General features: G+C 37.2%; 1 protein-coding gene and 1 long non-coding RNA gene across 4 annotated transcripts; one reads left to right on the forward strand and one right to left on the reverse strand.

The window, feature by feature from the left end:
• Positions 1-1,171: 1,171 nt before the first annotated feature.
• Positions 1,172-24,543, reverse strand: LOC112044045 (putative uncharacterized protein DDB_G0286901). Of its 3 annotated transcripts, none has more exons than XM_052889409.1 (18): positions 24,403-24,543; positions 18,804-18,905; positions 17,050-17,124; positions 16,450-16,563; positions 14,995-15,144; positions 14,360-14,446; positions 13,656-13,845; positions 12,930-13,046; positions 12,233-12,274; positions 12,085-12,154; positions 11,071-11,234; positions 9,496-10,275; positions 7,910-8,421; positions 7,430-7,599; positions 6,547-6,693; positions 4,568-4,671; positions 2,808-2,917; positions 1,172-1,832 (listed from the first exon to the last, which is right to left on the reverse strand). In XM_052889409.1, exons 2-18 carry the CDS (start codon positions 18,834-18,836, stop codon positions 1,683-1,685), a joined length of 3,015 nt encoding a protein of 1,004 aa, XP_052745369.1. In that variant the 5' UTR covers positions 18,837-18,905; positions 24,403-24,543; the 3' UTR covers positions 1,172-1,682. The 3 variants fall into 3 exon arrangements, with proteins under 3 accessions (XP_052745369.1, XP_052745367.1, XP_052745368.1); XM_052889407.1 differs by having other exon boundaries at positions 2,808-2,947; XM_052889408.1 differs by lacking the exon at positions 24,403-24,543 and adding an exon at positions 24,210-24,255 and having other exon boundaries at positions 2,808-2,947.
• LOC112044049 (uncharacterized) lies at positions 24,054-24,591 on the forward strand. Its single transcript, XR_002886718.2, has 2 exons — positions 24,054-24,225; positions 24,442-24,591. It is a non-coding gene; the product is annotated as an uncharacterized LOC112044049 (long non-coding RNA).
• The last annotated feature ends 644 nt before the right edge of the window (positions 24,592-25,235 follow it).

Here is a 25,235-nt window from a genome sequence, read left to right on the forward strand (position 1 = left end):
TGCGTGTTTGGATCGTGCCGCGATGCAAGAACCAGCTCATGACTAAGGGCCCCGTATGGGTTCGAAACTAGTCGGGCATACTCCGACGTAATATCACGTGAGTTTTAGCCGTGTTTCATAATCAATTAATAATTCTTTCACTGTTGGGAAGCTAAAACCATCGAACCTGCGAAGTCGCAGCGTCCGTTGATCAATGTATAAAGTTCTTTAACATGCGGAATAACAAATAGTCATACAAAAATCTTCGACGCTTTACCAACTTGCTCCTATATAGTGAAACTACTCCATATATGTACTTTCTATAAAATATTCCCATCCACTTACCACCACCATAAGCTGTCACTTCAGAATACAACAAACAGTTCTCCCTGTACAATCCTTGTACGCATTTTGGAGATAGAGAAACTGTTTGATCTCGTCCCTCTTCTTCCTTCAATCTTAATTCAGGCATTGCAAAGATTTGCACCGCTCTCAGACTAATTACATAAGGACCTGCCTCGCTATACGTTACTTTTCTGACAAAGTATATGATCAATGATCTACTGCAATTATAAAAACTGTCTCTGTAGAATCAATGTTTCATACTTGTAATCGATTAAAGAGCCAGTTTTGTGGCGATACACGATTCGCGCACGACTTCACACCCACGCAGAAAATCCTCCCCGTCGCCCGCATATCATGGAAGTGTTATCAACTTGCCAGACTATAGGTAACTATGTTTCACTGTAGGCTTAATCGCTTACCAAGTGATTGCAGTCATTTTCGTACGAGTATTTTGCGAAAAAGATACACACAATAAATTGTCTTTGACGTAACTTTTTAAATCATGAAACAATAACAAAATAATATGTATGCAAGTCGTTTTATGATTGATTTGATTTGAGAAAGAAACTTGAAAACAAACAAACTTGCTTTCTAAGCGTTGTGCGTTATAATAAGGCTCATTACAGACGAGTTTTAAGGCACGCTACAGACGTTGCTATAAATGATAAAGTTGTATTTTGATATTTAATTTGCAAATGAAATCTTTGACATTTTTTCTGTTTTTGGTAAGTACAAAAGAGTAGTGTTTTTTTTTAATGAATGAACATGATTTGTCATCTCTTTTTAAATTAAAAAAAAATAGGTAATTAGGTGAGTAGAACTTATGTAGGTGTATTAAAAGAATCAGTAATAATACTTCAATTTAATGATCACATCAATGGATAGTGGCTCAATAAGGTACAAAACCGAACCATTTAATTGGCATCTCAATTTAATATAGAAAAAAATAAAATTTGTTGTAACATTTTTATGATTCTATCAATCAAGTATATAAATATATAACGAATATACATATATCTTCAGTCGAGAGAAAAAAAACCAGAACAACTAATAGAAAGATAATATAAGAAACATGATACCGAGCCGAGAGTGAGAACAATAAAAAAAAATAATCAAAGAGAAAATATATAATAATAATAATAATCATTTCTTTTTTTTTTTTTTTGAAAAATAAAACAGAGGTTAATTCGTTTTACAAATCCTTTGTTATCCATATTTCTCTCGTTAAAATATGCTCTTCTTAATACAAAGATTTTTTTTTATTTCAATCACATCACCAACGGAAAGACGACAATAATAGAAAATATAGTTATATCCGCTGAATATGTCTGTGTTGTGGAGATTGCACGTGGTTCTGTTTACTTGGCGTCGATGCACTCGGCCGGGTTTTTGGCGGGGGCGAAGCCCGGGGGCAGGGGGATCGTGTTGTACGCCGCGCTGTGTTGGTGGGGCCACGACATCTTCTGCTGGGGCCACTGCGGGGGCATCTTGACCCCGTTGGGCTGTACCTGAAATTATATATTATTTCTTTTATAGATAACTAGCGGTGAAAAAGTCAAGCTTCGCTTTGACTTATTCACCCTACCCTACCCGATAGGGTTGGGGGAAAATTAAAAAAAAATAAAGCAGGTACTTTTCGTTGGTAACAAAGAGTCTGTGTACCGACTTTTAGCTTCCTTGAATCTTTTAGGGGTTCAAAAAAAAATATGCACGGTTTTTTTTGACACAAATAGTCTGCATAGGAATTTTTAGCTTTCTACCTTGAAAATTGCGGAATGCTCCCTCCCAAACAAACTTCCATCCCTCATTTTAGGGAAGTGGGGGGAAAGGGGGTTAGGGAAGCCCATGTCAAGCTCCATCCCCTCAACTATCTCTAATTAAAAAAATCACGTCAATTCGTCGCTCCGTTTGGCCGTGAAAGACGGACTGACACACATACTTTCACATATTAGTGTGGATAAATCTATAAAAAGCGAAAGGTCGAATTAACTAAAATTAAGTACAGATGATAAAATGTCATAGAAATTTTAGTATATGTACAATGCGTAATAATTTTGTACCTACAGTACAAAATTTTCAATACTCAGTTTTTCTATGTATATTTTGAGATGTTTTTCATTAATTTCTTAAGACAAAATGCTTTGGGCCAAATTTGCCGCTCCAGCCTTGTCGGATTTATCAGCCTACTGATAAATCCGACACTGTCCCCTGAACTGTTTCCTCCAGGCCCTTGTGTGATACGCGTCAGTTGTTGAGATATTACACACATACACACACAAAAACACTCACACGCACTCACAAAATTGTATCTAACATTTTTTTTAATGGCAGTATACCCGAAATTGTATTGTAGCTTTGTATTGTATATTCTGTAATATTTGTAACCTTAGTTTTAAGTTTATGTAATCTAATAATTATGTACATGTACCTACTGTTACTCTGTTGATGACAAATAAATATATATAAAAAATAAAAAAACTGACCTGCATGTGGTTGAACCGCGCGAACAGCTCCTGCTGGTCCTGGCGCAGCGGCTGGCTCTTGCCGAAGTTGACTGACGTGGACATGATCGCCGGGTCCATCTGCGTCCAATCTGAGAACATTGCGTTGTTGTTGGTGTAGCCTGAAACGTGCCACGGCTGGGTTAGTACAGACCCGACCCCGTCCCGACCTAGCGTGTTATTTTTTGACGTGATAACGACTTGTAAATCGATGAACGACGGCTGCACGCACGACAAAGCATGACCTATTGTCACGTAAAACGTTCCATGGCTGGGTTAGTACAGACCTGACCCCGTCCCGCCCTAGCGTGTTATTTGTTTGACGTGATAACGTGTTGTAAATAGATGAACGCCGGTTGCACACACGAAAAAGCATATGTTATTGTCACGTCCATTGCTGGGTTAGTACAGACCCGACCTAGCGTGTTATTTTTTTGACGTGATAACGTCTTTTAAATCGATGAACGCCGGCTGCACGCACGAAAAATCATAAGTTATTGTCACGTCCATGGCTGGGTTAGTACGACCCTGTCCCGACCTAACGTGTTATTTTTTTTTGACGTGATTATGTCTTATAAATCGATGAACGATGGCTGCACGCACGTCAAAGCATGACATATTGTCACGTAAAACGTGCCATGGCTGGGTTAGTACAGACCCGACCCCGTCCCGACCTAACGTGTTATTTTTTTTTGACGTGATTATGTCTTATAAATCGATGAACGATGGCTGCACGCACGTCAAACCATGACATATTGTCACGTAAAACGTGCCATGGCTGGGTTAGTACAGACCCGACCCCGTCCCGACCTAGCGTGTTATTTTTTGACGTTATAACGACTTGTAAATCGATGAACGCCGGTTGCACGCACGACAAACCATGACATATTGTCACGTAAAACGTTCCATGGCTGGGTTAGTACAGACCCGACCCCGTCCCGACCTAGCGTGTTATTTGTTTGACGTGATAACGTCTTATAAATCGATGAACGAAGGCTGCACGCACGAAAAAGCATGACATATTGTCACGTTAAACGTTCCATGGCTGGGTTAGTATAGACCCTAACCCGTCCCGACCTAACGTGTTATTTTTTTGACTGCAATGTCATCTAACTACATCATTTTCATTTTTGTGATCATCTAACATAGTTATTTCTCTATCTCACTTTTAAATGATCTTTATTACGCCATATTACATCAAGTGGCAAAGATTTTTTTGATTTTATGATCATCTAACATGATCATGTTAACAAAATAACGGCTTCACATTATAATAATGATACTAGAAAGAAAGAAAGAAAGAAAGAAAGAAAATAAGTTTATTCACTTTTTAGTGTCGCAAACAGTACATCCTATGTTAGATATTATATGACTGTCTGTGACACCAAACAGAAAGGGTTTAACAGCTCAGCATTAGCCGTTCATCGCAGAAAAGCAATGCCCAGCGCTGATTTTCAGCTGATACCCGGGTGACGTCACTGTCAGTTATAATTACAAACTAAATTTTATACTAGTATACTAGCCACTACGTAAATTGACGATTTATTTCATACTGTCACTTCTATACGAGCCACTTTATGTAAAATGATGATTTATTTCTTACTGCCACTACTATACTAATGCCACTTTACGTAAAATGTTAGATGGTTGCAAAAACGAAAATACGACGAAAAACGATGTAGTGACGATTTAAATCGTACACTAAGACACATAATAGGCCTACAGGTAAGGCCTGTTGGTACCTTGCTGGTGACCCTGGTGAGCGGGCGCGCCGAGCCCAAACGTGTTCATGTGAGCGAAGCCGGGCGGCGGCAGGCGAGCTCTGCGCACGCGCTCCATGTTGTCGCTGCGAATATTAGAATATTCATCATCATTATCAACAAATATTCGGCTCACTGCTGAGCTCGAGTCTAGTTTCAGAGTGAGAAGGGTTAAACCAATAGTCCACCACGCTGGCCCAATGCGGATTGGCAGTCTTCACACACGCAGAGAATGAATAATGTTAACTATTTTTAAATGTTAGCCTTCTGTATTATCCATTAAAAACAAAAAATACTCGTGAAAGAATTATTTTAACCATTAGTTCGTCAGTAGGTTAGGCAGAAGTACGAAATTAAGCCTTTAACAGGTGAGCAAATGTTGTGTGATGACGTCACGTACAATATCGCGACCGTTAGCGGGAGTCGATATTTATGTGAACTTTGAATCATCATCATCATCATCATATCAGCCGATGGACGTCCACTGCAGGACATAGGCCTTTTGTAGGGACTTCCAAACATCACGATACTGAGCCACCTGCATCCAGCGAATCCCTGCGACTCGCTTGATGTTGTCAGTCCACCTGGTGGGGGGTCGGCCAACACTGCGCTTACTAGTGCGGGGTCGCCATTCCAGCACTTTGGGACCCCAACGTCCATCGGCTCTTCGCACTATGTGCCCCGCCCATTGCCACTTCAGCTTCGCAACTCGTTGAGCTATGTCGGTGACTTTGGTTCTTCTGCGGATCTCCTCATTTCTGATTCGATCACGCAGACGCAGACGATCTGCGTGATCGAACTTTGAATGCAAAATCATAACTGTTTGGTATTTTTAAATAAAACAAAAACTAGTGTATCTGTATATAGTATAAAAGCTCTAATGTAACGATTTTCAAATGATTTTGCGTACCTAGTAACATTATTCACTAAGAAAATTCTCTGGTATGCAGGTTTGATCACGATGTTTTTCTTCACCTTTTGAGACACGGGATATTTAATTTCTGAAAATGTACACATCTGAAAAGACCTGATTCGAACCCACACCCTCCGGAATCGGAGGCAGAGGTCACATTCTATCTATCTATCTATCACGACTCAATTGAATTTTACACGGCAAACACGCCGGATTGAATAAATACATCTCACAAATATAAAATATCATATATTTAGATTAATTTTAAAATAAAAAAATTTTGTATTTTTCGAAGGTTAAATTAACACCAAAATGTAATACAATACTTTTAGAAATTATACACTGTTTTGGAAAATAATAAGTTTGATTTTAATTCCTGGACATTTTAAATTTCCAGACATGTACCCTTTTCAAAATTGCATATACAAATTATAATGTAAAAATTATAAAGAATGTCTTTAATTTTCCTTTCTCTCTTAATTTTCAATTCTGAATTAGAGCGATGTTATGTCGCTGTCTCAATTTACTTAAACATATACAGGGTGCTGGAGAGTATTTCCCATAACTTCAAGGTATTAACGAGACTTTTAAAAAATTGAATATCACGTGTCTCAATCGGTGAAGGAAAACATCGTGAGGAAACCTGCATACCAGAGAATTATCTTAATTCTCTGCGTGTGTGAAGTCTGCCAATCCGCATTGGGCCAGCGTGGTGGACTATTGGCCTAACCCCTCTCATTCTGAGAGGAGACTCGAGCTCAGCAGTGAGCCGAATATGAGTTGATGACGACGAACGAGACCACTTATAGGAACCGAACTGGTTAACTAATATTTTATTAACTACAAAAATAAAAAAAATATATGTTTTCACACAAAGTAATTCAAATAATACCGACTTACATGTAACAACCCCCTTTGGGTAACGAAGTGACAATGTTGCATTTTTAAATATTACATCATTTTGAATTAGTTGTTGTTAAATAATAGAAATGTTATGGGAAATACTCCCGAGCACTCTGTATATTATTAATAATGATAAGACACACACCCGCTCGAGATAGAGTTCAGCATGACTTCCGTCTCCATCATCTCTGCGAGTGCCTTTTGTGTTTCCTTGAAGGGGTCGAAGTCCAGGTCATCGTCCCCGTCCCCGGCCGCGCGCCCGCCCGCCTCCGCCGCCCGCAGATTGTTCATTCTGGAAGAACATTTATTCAATTATTATTTATTTTTCAAAACAGAAACTAAAATAAAAAGTAAGAATATAATAGGTATTAGGAAGTTACAAGTCACTTTCCCCGCAGAAGCGCCTCCTAGAGCATGCTGTGCGCGAGCGGCGCGTGCTCCAGGCGGCGCTCCTCCCCGCGCGACAGCGGCAGGCTGTTGGTGTAGACACGAGTCCGTGTGCTCACCTCTGTTTGTGCTCCATCTCGAGTCGCTCCGCGCTGAGCATGCTGTGCGCGAGCGGCGCGTGCTCCAGGCGGCGCTCCTCCCCGCGCGACAGCGGCAGGCTGTTGGTGTAGACACGAGTCCGTGTGCTCACCTCTGTTTGTGCTCCATCTCGAGTCGCTCCGCGCTGAGCATGCTGTGCGCGAGCGGCGCGTGCTCCAGGCGGCGCTCCTCCCCGCGCGACAGCGGCAGGCTGTTGGTGTAGACACGAGTCCGTGTGCTCACCTCTGTTTGTGCTCCATCTCGAGTCGCTCCGCGCTGAGCATGCTGTGCGCGAGCGGCGCGTGCTCCAGGCGTCGCTCCTCCCCGCGCGACAGCGGCAGGCTGTTGGTGTAGACACGAGTCGTGTGCTCACCTCTGTTTGTGCTCCATCTCGAGTCGCTCCGCGCTGAGCATGCTGTGCGCGAGCGGCGCGTGCTCCAGGCGGCGCTCCTCCCCGCGCGACAGCGGCAGGCTGTTGGTGTAGACACGAGTCGTGTGATCACCTCTGTTTGTGCTCCATCTCGAGTCGCTCCGCGCTGAGCATGCTGTGCGCAAGCGGCGCGTGCTCCAGGCGGCGCTCCTCCCCGCGTGACAGTAGCAACCTGATCTGTTGAGCCTTGTGGAAGTCTGTGAAGAACTTGTCCATATTCTCTGCCTGGTAACGACCTTCACTCTGCAATAACATAAACAATATTCTGTGAGTTATTTTTTAATTCAATATCATCCTTGAATGTTATCTCACTGGATGTTAATTGTTGATGTTTGACTGGTGATTGAAAAAAATAAACATTTATCATATAACTAGACTATATATCTAACTATATACTTTGCTGGTTATAAGACAAGTATACATTCTACATTTATAAAGAATCATATTTGTTATAGATCAAAACTAAACATTGAAAATAAAGATTTTCAGTTACACAGTTAAATATTAAAAAAAACTTGTAATAATTATTTACTTAATATAAAAAAAAACTTACAGCAGACTGTGGTGTATCGAAGCCATTGAGGAGCATCTGTGACTGATTCTGCATCGCCATTTGTTGATTGTGCATCAGGTATCCCATTGCATTGCCCATGGAATTCCCCATTGAACTGCCCATGGAATTTCCCATTGAACTGCCCATAGAATTTCCCATAGAATTTGCGATCGAACTCCCCATAGAATTTGCCATTGTGCTGCCCATTGAATTTGCCATTGTGCTGCCCATGGAATTTGCCATAGAACTGCCCATGGAGTTCACCATAGTGTTGCCCATAGTATTTCCCATTGGACTGCCCATAGAGTTTACCATAGAATTTGCTGACAAACTGTTTGAACCCATTGAATTTGCCATAGTGTTTGCGGAAAGGGGATTTGAAGTAATATTTGACATTGAGTTTGCAGACATTGTGTTCGCCATTGTGTTCCCTAAAGAGCTTGTGCCCATTGAATTGTCTACTCTCATACCGAACGGTGGAAGCATATTGTGATTTGGATGATAATTAGTACCTGAAAACACACAGGTCATTACTATAGTACGTTTGACGAGGCGAAATCAATAATGTAAACAAATTGTCAACACGATTGCTTCTGATAGAGATAATACTCGCTTTTGCATGTATACTAAAGCCAAACTAGACGAGCTATGTTAATCAACAAACAAATTAGAAATTAAGGTAGAAAACGCATATTATTTAATACCTAATCTATTTTAAATGATGAGTTGCTCATACATAAAATGTTATTCAAAATATATTAACTATATCTAATTGCTCTAAGCTTTTTAATCAAATTTATTTTCATTAATTATTATTATTAGATGTGAAATGACAAGCAATGTCTACCCTCATTTTTAATTTGTATTTTGATAAACATTGGACATCGAGTTAGACTCTCAAGTAACAATTCGGTTGTTTACGTATTTTATCTCGCCTCGCTAAACGTACTATAACTTATTCTACAAGACAATCTCAACTCTGTTACAGAATACAACTCTGTTATACAGAATTTAAACAGTATTAACTCTTTTGTCTCCATGTGCAAAATTTGCAACTGGTCTAGATATTCTACTTTGTAATAAAGGTTTGACTTAGGTTGTGTTAGTAAAGTGTACAGGGTGTTTATGTTACGAAAAGTCACAACTTACAAAGCAGAATGTTTTAATCTGCCTGTGACTGGTTGTCGGTCGGGTTGTTTATAAACAGGACAGGATGTCATAAGAAACCCTAATAAAGAGATAAAAAAGAATTGTTTTGCTACCCTCCTTTAGCGTATACACACATGCGCATTTGTCCTGTACACATTTCTAACACAACCAAAGTCATAAAACAGCATATATATACACCCAATTGGCATACCTAAATGAAGGTCATAAAGAAATATCAAATAGAAAATGGACGTCAACAAATCGTGAAGGATTAATAAAATGTATCCAGAATTCTACTGGTAGTTCAATCAGCTTTATTAGTAACAATCACATAGGTAATAGGGTATAGAATGTAAAAAAAATAAAGAAAACTAAAAAAATTAAAATACGCGATCTATAGATCATAAGATTAGTTAGCGAGTGATTGTGCTCCTTACCTAATAATTCACTAGCAGAGTCGAGTCCTATACTAGAGGTGGGCATGTTATAGTGTTTTGGTTCCACCATGACGTTGTGTTGGCGGGCTAGCATTTCGTTCTGTCGTAGTATCATGTTATTCCTACTGCGTTCTCTCAACAACATTTCCTTCTGATCCATTAGGCTGTGGTTAATTTGACTAATCTGTCTGTCATTTGCTAGGTACATGGAATCTCTGTCTAATAACCCATATCCGTTTACAATTGGACTCTTCATTTGAGGCATTAGGTGGTTATCGACAAGCCCAGCTAACATCTCTCTATGCCTCTGCATCATCAGTATTTCGTTATTTGCATCGTTCAATAGATTGTGTGTGTTGTCGTCTTCTAATAAACTGTGATCGCTATTGTTTAATAGATCATGGTTTTCCAACAAACTGTGTCTGTCTGATTCTAATTCATCGAGATCATTGGTCAAATAGCTCTGTGTGTCGTTCTCGAATACTGAATTCTGTGTTGGTGTGATCGTACTCTGTGGTTCTGTTTTACTTTCAAATGTCTGTGATTCACTGACTTCGCTTGTGTTACTGTTGCTATTGCTATTGTTATTGTTATTGCTATTCTTCTGTTTGGATTTGCTATCTGATTTGCTTTTCTTTCCTGTCTGTCCATTTGTGTTGTTAGTGTTACTTTTGCTGGGTTTGCTATCGACGTGATTTTCTTTACTGTTTTTAGTTTGACTCTGTGTTTGGAGCTGTGTTGGACTGGACGATTCTGATGTGCCGTTTTCTTGTGACTTAACTGGAAAGGTACATTATAATACTCGATGATTATACGTATTTCTGTATTAATTCAAAACAGTTTTCCAAAAAAAAATTCTATCTTGATAGCAACTTAAGTAATTTGATAATTAATTTCTTTTGTCGTTTTCTTGCATTTAACAAAATAACTAAGTAAATTATCCTTAAACTATAGAATGAGAATAATAGCCACAAATCATGGACTATTGTTATATCCACTCCTTACAAGAGAAACACAAGTTATACATTTAATTGTGAGGGCAAAATTAGTCATTTAAAAAATTAGTCATAGTCTTGATTGATTGTTGAAAGTCGATTTAACTTTGATAGGACTTTTTACTGGAAGATAGAGGAGATTATTGAGCATAATATCCACGTAAACTAGCATCCGCTAGTTATTAAATCTGGGTCCAACAATCATTACTACCTGCTAATAATTGTTTTTTTTCTGTTCCCTTTTGTTAATTTTTTTTTAACTACGCAACTACGATTTGTGAAAAGCCGAAATCCCCACGGACAAAGTACTAGTAGTAAATAAAAAAACAAATTTTCAATATAAAAATGGAACTGACTTCAAAGACGTATTTCAGTTATTTTGATTTTAACACAAAATTACTAAACCGATTTTCATGAAAATTAAATGGGACTAATCCTCTTTCAAAAAAAAAGAGAATTTTTAAAATTGATTAACAAATGATGAAGATGAAGAAGATGAAACATTAAAAAACAAAGAAAAACACACGCGTCGAATTAAGTGAGAACCCCCTTTTTTGAAGTCGGTTAAATAAACACTTACCCGTTTGCTGTGGTTTAGGGCTGGACTGTTTTCTGGCGGGGCTGTCTGAGGGGGGTGACGAGCCGAGGCTTGGCCACGCCTCCTTTCCATTACTATTGCTGACACCATTACTACTGGCTCCATTACCATTACTATTGCTACCGTTGCCCGAATCTTTCTTTGACCTGCAGGAGATACGTGAAGGACAAGGTTATAAAGCATTGAATTTGAGATAGTTTTAGAAGACACCTCTAGAACCTTGAAACCGGTGTGAAGGTAAGAATTTAGAAACTTCCAGTTAATCCACTAAAAAAGTAAGAATTCCGAACCTCTCAGTTAAAACAATGTGAAGGTAAGAATTCAGAAATTAATCCCTATTAAAACAGAATTAACGTAAGAATTCAGAACCGCCCAGTAAAAATAATGTAAAGGTAAGAATTCAGAACCTCCCAGTTAAAACAGTACTCTTATAAAGGTAAGAATTCAGAACTTCACAGTTGGAAAGGTGTATACTTAAGAATTCAGAACCTATTAATAAAAACAATATAAAAAAAAACACGAATTCACAACCTACCAATTAGAACGGTGTAAGAATTCAGATCCTCCCAGTAAAAACAGAGTAAAGGTAAAAATTCAGAACCTCCCAGTTGAAGCAGTGTAAAGTTAAGAATTCAGAATCTCCCAGTTGAAGCAGTGTAAAGTTAAGAATTCAGAACCTCCCAGTTGAAGCAGTGTAAAGTTAAGAATTCAGAAAATCGCAATTAAAACAGTGTAAACGTAAGAATTCAAAACCTTCCAGTTAACAGCGTAAAGGTAAGAATTCAGAACCTCCCAATTAAAACATTGTAAAATAATTCAGTAAGGTATGGGTAGGGTAAGGGTAATGGTAACGTTGAGGTAGAGTAGGGGTAGGGATAGGGGCAGGGGTAGGGAAGAATGGCGCATAAGTCAAAGCGCAGCTTGACCGGGTCCGCTAGTAAGTTTATAAAATACAGAAATAGATAAAAATATATATCACACATAACTAGTACTTACTTGGATGTACTGACTATGTTTACTTGAGACGATGTGACCACTGTTGTCGGTATGAAGTTCGATTGATTACCTGAAAAATATTATTACTGTAAAAAACAAACTGGTGAATTGTAATTTGTTTAAAAAAAAAGTATTTTTCAGAACTTACCATCTTTAGAACTGCCCTTTTCTGCATTCGTACTAGAACTACCTGCAAAATGAAAGTAAAAGCGTGAAAAAGCGAAGATTGAAAAACACTTCTGAAGAATGCTGAGCTGTGGGCACCATCGATATAGATCGTTAGATACTATCCATACTAGAGAACGCACAATTTTATGTCATTACTCAAAGACGTGCACGCACATCTTATCTTAGTACGTAACAAGCGCATGCTGTGAGTGGACGTGGACTTAAAAAATATTTACTGTTTTTTTTTTCACTTTAATACCTTAATTATGCCTTCGTGTTAATTTTGGAAGTGTAAAAACACAAACCACAACATGAATAAAGAGAAACGTGTTGAGAGTAATGACGTACTCAATGTGCAAAACCAATGACAATTCTGCGACGCTTTGAGGCCCATCTAACGATCTACGATCGATGGTAGGCACAAATAACCTTTGTAACCGAAAAAAATATATTCTTTGTGATTTCGAGTAGCTGCCGCATCCAGTCCACTCAACCTGCAAAAGCAACGCAGGTTCTGCAGTTTTACCATTGTCATTTATCTTTCTCTGGTCTCGAGATGTCGAGCCTCGCGCCGCAAGGGATGTCGTATCTGGTATATCTCCTCCTTCGTAAACGATCACCTAAAGCATCACCTGCAACCCTGGTCAACACATGCCTACCCTAGCCCCGGGACGTACCATCGGCTACGTGCTTGTCGTCGGGGCGGTCGCGCAGCTGCTGGTGCAGGCGCCGCTCGTACACCTGGTGCAGCCCGGCGTGCATCTCCTCCTTCGTGAACGACGCCTTCGGATCACCTGCAAAACAGATTCTATTAATGATATAATTAGCAGTTATATATCCGATTTATTCCCGAAATGATCCAGGGGTCCACGAGATACTCCACGAGGGTCTACGTCGGTGTGTGTAAGTTGCTATGACAACAGCTACGTGGGTGTTGGTTGATTTGTGTTCAGTTTTTTGTTTAGCAGCGTGCACACCGTCACGCTGCTCGTCGCGTTAGTGATTTTGTGTGATAATGTTTTGTGGTCATTGATGGTAAATTGTTTAGTGTGGGCATGGAGATCATTTCAGGCAGGGAGGTAAGTGTCAATGCATTCTGAAAACTACCTTTAAGATTATTATTTAAACGGGTACATACCACGATAAAACGACGATATTTTTAATGTCGATATTTCGATCCAGTTGCATGGATCGTGGTCATGTCTGAACTGTCGCGTCGAGTCCCGTCGTGACCACGATCCATGGAACTAGGAATAATAATCATAATGAACAACCACGAAATAAGTTTAAAATCAAACTACCTTTAAACCTACACTCATGGTCACAAGTCCTGGGACCTGTTCGAAATGTTTCCTCTAACACAAAATGCTATACGAGGTTATTTTAGGCAGTGTGTACGTTACCTAGCTCGTGCAGGTACATGCAGTCGGCCTTGGGGCAGGGCTGGTTCTTCATGAAGTTGGCGCAGTACTTGGTGGTGCCCAGCGAGCTCTTGAGCACGCGCCCGTCCAGCGTCACGTTGTTCACGCCCTGTATCGCGCGCAGGGCGTCCGCCGACGTCACATATGTCACGTACGCCGAAGCCGACGGACCCTGTGGAACGAACGTATTAACAATCAATTAATGTATAGGACCATTGTTGAAGATAAAGACGTCTTTGAACAATGCGTGATGCCAACGACGACCATGTAACGCTCTAAATAGGAATAGAGCTGAAGCGTGGTTAATAACTATTTAGAACTCTCGTAACTTTAATTGTACTTGACGTTTCGAAAGTGCTTGGAAAGTAAGCATGATTGAAAGAAATAAATTTTGGTTTTTTTTTTAATTAACGTTTTTTTTTTATTCAATGACCAGTTAGCTGTCTCACAAGATGTTAAGTGACGATGCAATCTAAGATGGGAGTGGGCTAACTCAGGGAAGCTAAAGTTACAAGTATACACGTCACAACATCTTTACCCTTCATTTGGGCCCCTCAACTAATTTTAATACATACATAACATAGTTTATACAAAATTTGTTTCTTTTTACTTCTACTATTAAATACATATTCACGAAACTCATAATAATATGCAATTTAAAAAGTAAAAACATGCAATTTCCGTACCTGTGTCCCCGCGTATGAAGTACTTTGGTTTATAACTACTTTGTGTATTTTGCCATATTTCCCAAAGTACTCTTGTCGTTTTAGGATCTGTAAAACGTAAAAAATATAAAGATTAATATTACAAATGGAGCGCTTACTAGTATAACGTGATTGCACCATCATTCTGTGGTAGAGGAAACACCTCGAGCAAGTCCCAGGACTTGTGACCTTGGGTGTAGTGTATAAGGAATCCATTAATACTCCCCTCCCTTGCTCGACATGCGACTCCTTCACTTTTTGTAATAAAATGACTCAATAATATACTATTGTTACAAAAGAGTTATCTATTGATGACTAGTAGTGAACCTGATTCTGAACAACGATTAATCTACAATTGGAAGTGTGTATTTGGAATTCATATTACGGAATGTATTAAAGTCTCACAAGATTTATTTGATGTCTCATTCCAAATCCTCGAACCCTAGTTCATTATGCTAATACATATTATGATAAATTAGTAAGCTTTATTCTATTCTTCGATTTTTTTTAAACTAGTTACAGATCGTTGTCATGATGAGACTTACTGCAACTGTTGATTGCAACATTATTGATTGCTACAGGCCTCCTCCGTGTATATTGATTGCTACAGGTCGTACCTCTGGGTCGGCGAGGCGCACGGGCAGCCCTACGACGAACACGAGGTTGTTCTGCACCACGCGCACGTTGGCGAGCGCGCGCCGCGACTCCAGCGTCTTGTTCCGACGCTTCTGCTCGCGCGCCTTCTTCTCCGTCTTTATTGCAGCCACCTGCAGCGAATCATTGAATACTCGTTGAAGCTCTAACTGTCATCATCATCAACCCATATTCGGCTCACTGTTGAGCTCGAGTCTCCTCTCAGAATGAGAGGGGTAAGGCCAATAGTCCACCACGCTGGCCCAATGCGGATTGGCAGACTTCACACACGCAGAGAATTAAGATAATTCTCTGGTAAACAGGTTTCCTCACGATGTTTTCCTTCACAGATTGAGACACGTGATATTTAATTTCTTAAAATGCACACAACTGAAAAGTTGGAGGTGCATGCCTCGGATCGGATTCGAACCCACACCCTCCGAAATCGGTGGCAGAGGTCATATCCACTGGGCTATCACGGCTTTCTAACTGTCAACTGACAGATATTATACTATACATATAAAAGCGAAAGTTTTCATTTGGCAGGAAGGTAGTTTAATAGTAAATAGACGTCTGCTAACAACGGATTTGTCACAGGACCAAATTAAGGTCCAAAGGCAGACGAAGTCACGGGCGTGCGCTAGTACTATAATAAGAAAGAAGAAATCGTGTGTCTGCACTTTGAAAGAGTATAGCTAGAGATGACGCGATTACGAAACTTGAATTCCACCTCAAATTGATACATCATCTTGACTACTATGAGAAGGTAGGGGTTGTTCTATGTAAAATTGTGATACTTATTAGTTATGTTTTTAGGACGTCTTCACCACCAGATCCCTAATGACAGTCACAACCCATCTAGGTAGAAAGTTCTCACCAATACAAATTAATCAAACAAAATCACAAGGTAGCTAAATCGTTGAAGAGATCTCTAAATGTTCCTTGTCTTCATCATCAGACTCCTAATGACAGTCACTAGGTGTAAAGTCCTCAAGAATACAAATTGATTAAGCCCAATCACAAGGTAGCTACCCTAAACTGTTCAGGAGTTCCATAAACTGTCCTTCGTCTTCATCATCATACTTCTAATAACAGTCACAACCCATCTAGGTAGAAAGTTCTCATAAACACAAATTAATCAAGCCTAATCACTGCTACTCCATTTCTGCAGGATCCCATCATCCCTGACATGATGATAATGGGACCACTTTCAAACAAAACAAGAATTATACCAATCAATGCAGGCGTCTTCGAGTAATAGCGTAACATACACACAAAATAAAACAGACTTGAATTGAAAACCTCCTCCTTTTTTTAAGTCGGTTAATAATATGTAGTTTACTGACTACTGACGTCAAACCAAAACTGCTAAATATAGAAAGCTAAAATTCAGAACATATCTTATCGCCTTATCATTTAGTAATGCAACAAATACTAACTTGCTCTTGACTGAGAGGGGTGAAGTCTGCCGGGTTCTCCGGGTAGGCCTTCCGGCACGCGGGGCACAGCCCGTTCTCTCCCTCCCGAATACGATTCCAGCAAAACCTGCATATCTGGAAACAAGTTTACATTACAGATGTTCAGAAGTTTAGATTAGGCGATATTAATAAATCCCTGGTAAAGAGGCTTTACCAAGTCTCAATCCATGTTTAAAGAAAAAACTACTTGAACTTAACCGTAGCAAACTTAAAACTGACACGGAACTAATGACAGGACACTGTTCACTAAATAAACATCTTTCGGTTCTAGGTATAACCGACAGCCTGAGCAGAGCATTCAGAAACCCATAGAAGAAGATACATGTTATGCTTAGATGCAGAGGTGTATCTGAACAATGCGCAGCACACATTGGATCCCCAGCTACACTCCATGAGGTATTCGGCGACTTGGGCGCCCTGCTTAGCTTCTGGAGCGAGCTCGGTTGGCTGGAGTGACTGCAGCGGTGACCAGCACCAATAGGACCTATGTACAACGGCCAAACCTTAGTGGCCAAATGCGGAAAAAGGCCCAGGAAAAGAAGAAGAAGAAGAAAAACTCACTTGATAGCCACATGTGCACGGGTAGAAATGGAGATCGTCCACTTCCAAGGGTTCCATACACAGGGGACATTCCACCTGAAATGAAGTATTGTTATTAGTACAGTAATACAGTGTTGGTGGACACCCCCCAGGTGGACTGATGTCTATCGGCTGATGATGATGATGATTAGCAAAGCCAGCCAATCCACATTGGAGTAGATTTGTGGGTCTTAACTCTATATACCCTCTCATATATGGAGGGACCACCACCAACTTCCCTGGATTCGGGAAGATGGTGGTGTTACACCCCCTTACTTAGGAGAGCATGTTTGGCTTTTGTCTAAGTCATTATCATTATTATCTAAATAACTATTAACCCACCGTGAATGAGGTGAATAATAGTTAAACCAACTATGAGATGGGTATGGCATACCCAAATATAGATTTGTCGATTTTGATAACTGGAATGGCTTTAAAATAATACTTATTACTGTAATTGTAATATATTAACTAACATTGAGAAATTGGGATTTGAATTCAATTCACTGTGCACAGAGAATTAAATAATAAATTTATCTTACTTAATTTAGCTTTGACATAACATAAAACATTCTAATCTTTCTGTAATAATAGGTATATTTATCCAAGTATTTACATTCCATATATATTGAATTTTCACGTGAAGTTTACTCCTCTGATGACCTAACATCTGTCACAATCGCACAGTTCCGAAGTTTTTAGTGTTTCACAAATGGCCGGGTATGAGATACCCGACCACACTGACGGCGGGTTAAAGAAACATTATTACATTATCAACGAGTAACACAGGCTATATTTTATACCAGTACTCCCACGGGAAAAGGGCCAACACTTTCAGGAGTTCACCTACCCAATTTCAGAAATCGGTTTTAATTCTAATTAAGCGTTGAGTTTAGTTAGAAAAAGGCAGAATATTGGACATATTTAAAAATAAACAAACCTCTTTCTTTTTATAAATAGTTGAATGTATATAAAATTGTCAATTAATTATACGATATCTACGAGGACACGCCCACTAATCAAAAACTAGTAATCTTTATGGATTCCTTATTAATATTGATGTATAGGTCAAACAACGGTTAGTTGAATTTATTACTTTGTGACCTAGTCTTCGTCACACACACGTAAAATAACAGTTAGAGTGGAAGTCGGACTGTCGACATTTAAGGCGCAACTAGATTGTTATAAAATATCCCAGGTTTGATTATTAGCAATACGTAACATAAAACGACGTTATGCAAAATTATATTAAACTTTATTAACCTACTAAAAATATTTTAAAATTACTGTATTAAAAATAATTTTCTTTAATTGTTTTGATTTATTTTTATTAAAAAATTACTTTACTTTGTATAACAGCAAGTTGAGGGTAGGCAGATAAAAATAAGATAGTTAGCTAATATACATTTTCAAGAAAAAATATGTATTTATGTATAAATTAATTACGATATCTCAGACATAATTAAAGTGTTCTAAAGAAAGAACATAAAAATATTCATTGATTTTCCAGATTGAATTTCCAAATTATCAAAGGTCATTAACCATACATATTCATTTGAGCCGTGATAGCCTAGTGCATATGACCTTTGCCTCTGATTCTGGGGGTGTGGATTTGGCCTACCCCTCTCATTCTTAGAGGAGACTCGTTTCACTGTTGAACATGAGTCCTCTCAGAAACTAAGGTCTAATAGTATAATGCCAATATTTAAGCAATGAAAATACTTATAGAGGTTTACCTGCTCTTCTCCACTTTGATTCAACACTGACATCCTAGTCCTTAGAGCCAATTGTTCCGTACTCCCAGCAAATACGAACAAGTAACCGCCTCACCTGTCAACCTGAAAACAATTTTAAATCTTGCTATTATTGCTGTATGTTGCTTGCTATTATTGAAAGGGTGACCTTCTAAGTTTATGGAGCGAACTTGTGTAGCTGGAGTGACTCCAGCAGGGACTAGCACCGAGGACCTATGCACAACAGCCTCATCATGGCCAAATACAGAAAAGGGAACGGATAAAGAAGAATTGCTCTTTGGGATGATTAAACACATACACTTGTTTTCTTTTTGAAAACCCATAGTGGAGCTTCTTCTTCTTCTTTCTTCTGGGTCGTTTCTGCACTTGGCCATGTGATTGGCTGTTGTACATGTCAAAGTGGAACTTCTGAAGCTTCAAAAATATACATCGTTCAGAAATATCTTGTCATTCCATGGATTCACAGTGCGGGTGCCGGGTCCATTGTGTGGCAGAAAGAAAAACCTTGAGCAAGATCCCCGGATTTGTGACTGATGGTGTAGGGTTAAGGACGTCCTTGACAGTTAACTAACACTCCACTTCTCGTGTTATTCTCCCTGCCTAGCAAAATTTGGTAAGATCCTACTAGGGCAGCTAAAATAAAATTAAACAATCTACATACATATAAGTAGGTATAACTTGGTAACAAAAAATATATAAGCTATATGAGTAATTAAAACAAAGTCATAATCAAGTCAAGTACTGTACTGGCTATATGAGTAATTAAAACAAGTCAAGTCCTGTACTAATGTTGGTAGGAACAGAAATGGATGAAATTTGACACAGAGGCTACATTTAATACATATTATAAATGTCTATTGTAATGCCACAAATACTCAGGTAATTGAATAAAATATAACAAAAACTGTTATAAATAGCTCGTAAGACCTCTTATGAAAAGAAATGCCTGCTCACATTCATCATTATTAAATCTTATCAGCTAAGGTCATTTACATGTCCATTAAACAAAATTTGCATTTGAAAATCTTCACAAACTATATTCTATACTATTATACTCAGAGGCACAATTATCCGCCCACTTTAATATTATACTTGCGTCATATTTAAGTACAGGCTACATAATATTTATGGTGTTGTTTAGATCTCTGGATCTAATGAACCGATTTTGATGATTCTTTCAATACTATGCGATTTGTGAGTTTCGTAGCCTATTTTTTATTCCCATGTTCTCACGGGAACGGGAACTATGTTGTAGTAGGTAATGTATAAATGTATACCTGACTATGGTTACTAATACAACAAAACTGTAACATTGTACCTTGAAAATTTGCATGTGGATTCCAATTGCAATGTACCTTAGCTTTTATTATTTATGTAAATTGCAACTTCAAGGGCCCTCCTTGGGTAAATGAATAGGGGGACCTTGTATTAAAGTTAGATTTTTGAAGGAAAGATATGAAAATATTCTTTGCAACTACTGAATATAAATAAAACATATCTAAGATGTTTGTGTCGAACCACAGTTTCACCACAAATATCATCTACTCCAAAATTACTATTACCAAACAAAATCACCTATGTTATTTGTTTTGTTATTTGAGATTCATTCTATTCTTTGGTAAACCCCAAGGAATAGCATAAATCTCAAAATTCTCTATTTGATATTCTAACTATACCACAGCCTTTCTTGATGAGTACTGTTTACCAACAAACTAATTAAAAATGAGGGTATAAATCACTAGTACATTTCACACCCAATAATAATTATAACTAAGTAACTTGTTCCTTAATTAATAAAAATAAATTTGATTAGTATCCTTAGAACAATTAGATATGGTTAAAATATTTTATATAACATTTTATAAACAAACCATACATAGTATAAAATAAATGAAATGGCATGCATTTTCTACCTTCATTTCTAATTACTTTGTTGGTAAACAGTACTCATCAAGAAAGGCTGTAGTATAGCTGACGCTGGGGCTGACAGGGATAAAATATAGCCTATAGCCTTCCTCGATAAATGGGCTATCTAACACTGAAATAATTTTCAAATCAGACCAGTAGTTTCTGAGATTAGCGTGTTGATCAAACAAACAAACTTCAGCTTCAGCTTTATAATATCAGTATAGATTTACTTTGTATTGATAGATTTATCAACTCTTTGTTTATAGACAACATTAATAAAAATACCTGTAAAACAGAAACATTTAACACAAAAATGGAATACAAAAGGATGCATTAAATTAATAAAAATCTCTGTATGATAATTAATAATAATCAAATTAAATAATAAAAATAAAAATATGAGAAATTAAAGTGTTTTTCAAATAGCTTGGGTAGGGTGGCAGTTGCCTTATGATGTTCATAATATGTAATTATTGTGAGTCGCAGCAATTTTTCAAGGGTGAAAGGAACTGTCACCGCACCCATACTATCTGAAAACTAAAAAGCATTATAGTAGAATATGTAAATAAACAAATGCTAACAAGACACATGCCCAGATGTCACATAAAGCCTTAAAAATGTGCTTATAACAAGATGTTAGCAATTTGATATGATGTGTTTGATAAGATATTTGTAATGGTTGCATCTCCAATAAATTATGTAATGTGATATTAGAAAGGCATCTTGATACAAAGGGGTCAACACTTGCCTTTTTTGTATACTTACTAAACATGTTGAACTATTTATCTATACTTATATACTTATATAATATTATAAAGAGGAAAGATTTGATTGTTTGTTTGTATGTAATGAATAGGCTCTGAAACTACTGAACCGAAATGAAAAATTCTTTCACTGTTAGATAGCTACACTATCACAGAGTGCTACAGGCAGTATTATAACTTCAAAAAAAATTGGGTTAGGGTAGGGGATAGAGATTGGTTTGGATATGGGTAGGGTAGGGGTAGAAATAGGGTAGGGTAGGTGTAGGTAATGAGTCAAAGCGAAGCGTGACCGGTTCCACTCATAGTGAATAACATTGAAACTATGGCTTTAATGGGTTTCCCATTTCTGTGGGAATATGGGGATGAATTATAGCCTTTTTATTCTTGTATGTTATGCTACAGTATCATACAGAAAACAAACAATCCCTTTATAATATTACAGACATGTAGGTAACCTATCCTAATCGTAATAAATAACTTGACTCACTTCTGAGCATGAATCTCTTCTTAGAATGAGAGGGGTTAGGTTAATAGTCACCATGCTGGCCCAATGTGGATTGGCAGACTTCACAGACTTCACACACATAGAGAATTAAGAAAATTCTCAGGTATACAGGTTTCCTCAGTGTTTTTCCTTTGCAGATGAGACATTTTACATTTAAATCTATTCTTGTTGGTTGTTAGATAAATGCTTTTATTCAGTAAATGAATTTTTAAACTAATGTGAATGTTATTTGTTCTTAGACTAATTTAAATTTATTTAATTTAATTTGCATGCCAGAGATGATCGAATGCATTGTATTATATTTTTGATGTATTCAGCAATTAAAGAATTTGTATTTTATATTTGACTGTTGGAGGTGCATGCCCGAGAACGGATTCAAACCTATGCCCTCAGTTTACAGTCTGCCATACATGTACATAGGCCGCTTTTAACCGTGATTTTTCCGTAAATACAGGGGGGTGAATATAATAATAAAGTAAAATTATGATTTTATTTGTTTTGGCTAACCAATAATTTTGAAGTATATATCTGTATTAACGTAATACAAAGCTAAAGTTTATGTTGTAGGGGTAATCTCTGGATCTACTTAACCAATTCAGAAAATTCTTTTACCAATATTAAGCAACAGCATTAAGTAGTGTCATAGGCTATATTTTATCCCTGTTTTCTCACAAGAAAGAGTGAGTGTACACAGGTGAAACTGCAGGACAGTGGATAGTTTACTATGAACTTGTGAATGATCCTTGCATGCAACTAGAGAGTAGTAATCTGTACATTTAATAAAGTTAGTAAGATGTAGTAAAAGTGACAGTACTGGCAGCAGATACATGTTACGGAAAGGTTTTCTTTTCATGTAACAGTTTGTGTATTAGCATAAAAGTGATTATCCTAATCATGTCTATGGTAATCTTAAACCGTAAAATAGCATGGTTTGCATAACTTGTCGCAAATTATAAATTTTTTAACACACTTCAAAAAAGGAATTGTTTTTAACCTGTATGTTTTTTTCTAAACTTTATTATACTTTTTTATATCTATATGGATAATGTAAAGGTGGTTCTATTTTCTTGATACAAAAATTAGTAGTATTCATAGTGTTAATGATAAGCAGAAAATTTTCTCAATATTTTTTATCCCTCCCTTGCAAATACTTTTAAAGTTAAAAGGTACATATTTTAAAGGAAAATTTGTATAATTCAAGTACTGAATTCAATTTCAATTAAATTAGACTGGATATTAAATAGCATTAACATATAAAAATTTAAAATATTTACCATAAATAAGTATTTGCAAAAGTCCTTAAAAGTCAACAGTGTGAAATACTTGATATTTATGAAATCCTTGTCTTACACAATATAAGATTTGATGATGACACTTTATTTAGCAAGCATATTATTTTAGATAGAAAACTTGGGTTTTTATAACAACAAAACCATTAACACTATTTTTTGTTGATGGAACTTTTCATTTCAATTAAGAATCAATGTTTGAATTATGTTTTAGGTGTTTTTTTAAATAAGTATGTCATTAAAAGTAATGTTTTAATCTAAGATAGAAATATTTGTTAAAAAAAAAGTTAATTGTTATAATTACGTTATTTGTAAACAACTTTCATATTGTTTTATCTCCAACAACATTGTATTCATTTAATTTTAGCTGTATTTATCTACATTAATTAGTTTAGGTGAAAGTTAGTAATCTTATTACTTGTTTTTATTCTTATAAATACACCAAGTTGTTATCTTGGATAACTGATAATGAGGTTTGAAGAGAAACATGCAGTGCATTAAGGTAATTGATTTTATGGCATGCCTTTTGTTTGATGATGAATCACAACAGTTTCTCCAAACAAAAACTTAGCCACATAGAAACATACAACTGTTGCATATAGAAAAAAAAAACATGAAATACAAGATGAATAAAAATTGTTTTAAACAAAGAATTTTGTTCCCAGAACTGGTTCTGGAGTTGTGTACAAAGTAAACAGAGTTTATAAGTTTCAACTTAGAACTTGAGATAAAGTGATTGCAACTGTGACTCAACTAAGGTTTGACAAGTTCATAATTTGACATTTTATTGTGGAAAAAACAAGTCAATCCACCTTCAAATCCAAGAGGGTGTAGAATTATTCTAAAACATTCGATCATTAGTGGAAACATCAAAATAACAATGTAGAACACTCGTACATCGTTTACGTAGAGTTTTACATACCTACTATTACGCTAAGGTACGTCGGCCAGCTGCCATCCAAAGAATATGTGGCATTAGTCAAACTTTCATTTCGTACAAGGATGCACTATAAATAATTATAAACACTCGGGGCACAACATATTCTATCTAGAAACCTGTACGCTGTATTAACGTCGACTGATTCCATTTTTGGAGAAAATAAATCGATGTTTACCTTACGTCTTCTCTCAATGCAAATCTTTTTCTCTTGCAGAATGCAGAATCAAGACTGCTAACCCTTCCGCTAGAGACGAAGATGAATCCTCTAGAATGGGCCTACAATGCGGATCACGATTCAATTTAAGTTAAAATGCAAAGCTGAAATAAATACAACTGTCCCGAAGATATTTTCTGCGAGTTACTATACATTTGTTTTATGAAATGGCCTAATCTTTTTACAAGATTCCGTTCTGTGGTTCCATAGACAAATCCGTTTTATTTTTAATTTTCTAAAAAATTAATGAATTACTTTCGATTAGGAGAAAAAAATGTTCAAAAATTTCAAATTTTTAAATGATAATTTTATTGACTATTTATATAATTATGAAATTTAATTTATTAATTATTTCCATCAAACTGTGAATTTTAGACTTTTTTTATAATAGCAACATTTCTCAATTCACAGATAAAATTCATTTCTAAATAAGGCTGAAACTACACTATCAACAGTAGTATACTCTGTCTACTATTTTATTTAATTTTAAATCCAAAAGTCAATAGACACTAAATTGGTATACCGTAACGCAAGCCGATAATCGCCTGAGCCCTGAGCCTTGCCGTTGTAAGATAGTTGTAGCAAAGAGTAAAATCATAGTTGTATTATTATGTAAATTATTACTCATGCTAATATATAGTTTTCTAGTAGTAATCATAGAATTAGTTGTACCGACTCGTAAATCTATGGTAGTAGACGGACGGACGGACAGACTGACATGGCGAAACTATAGGTATGGGTTCGTTAGGGAATTGGACTACGGAACCATAAAAAAGCATGATAAATAAATGGGT

This window comes from Bicyclus anynana, chromosome 25, assembly GCF_947172395.1.
Source record: "Bicyclus anynana chromosome 25, ilBicAnyn1.1, whole genome shotgun sequence".
Lineage (NCBI taxonomy): Eukaryota > Metazoa > Arthropoda > Insecta > Lepidoptera > Nymphalidae > Bicyclus > Bicyclus anynana.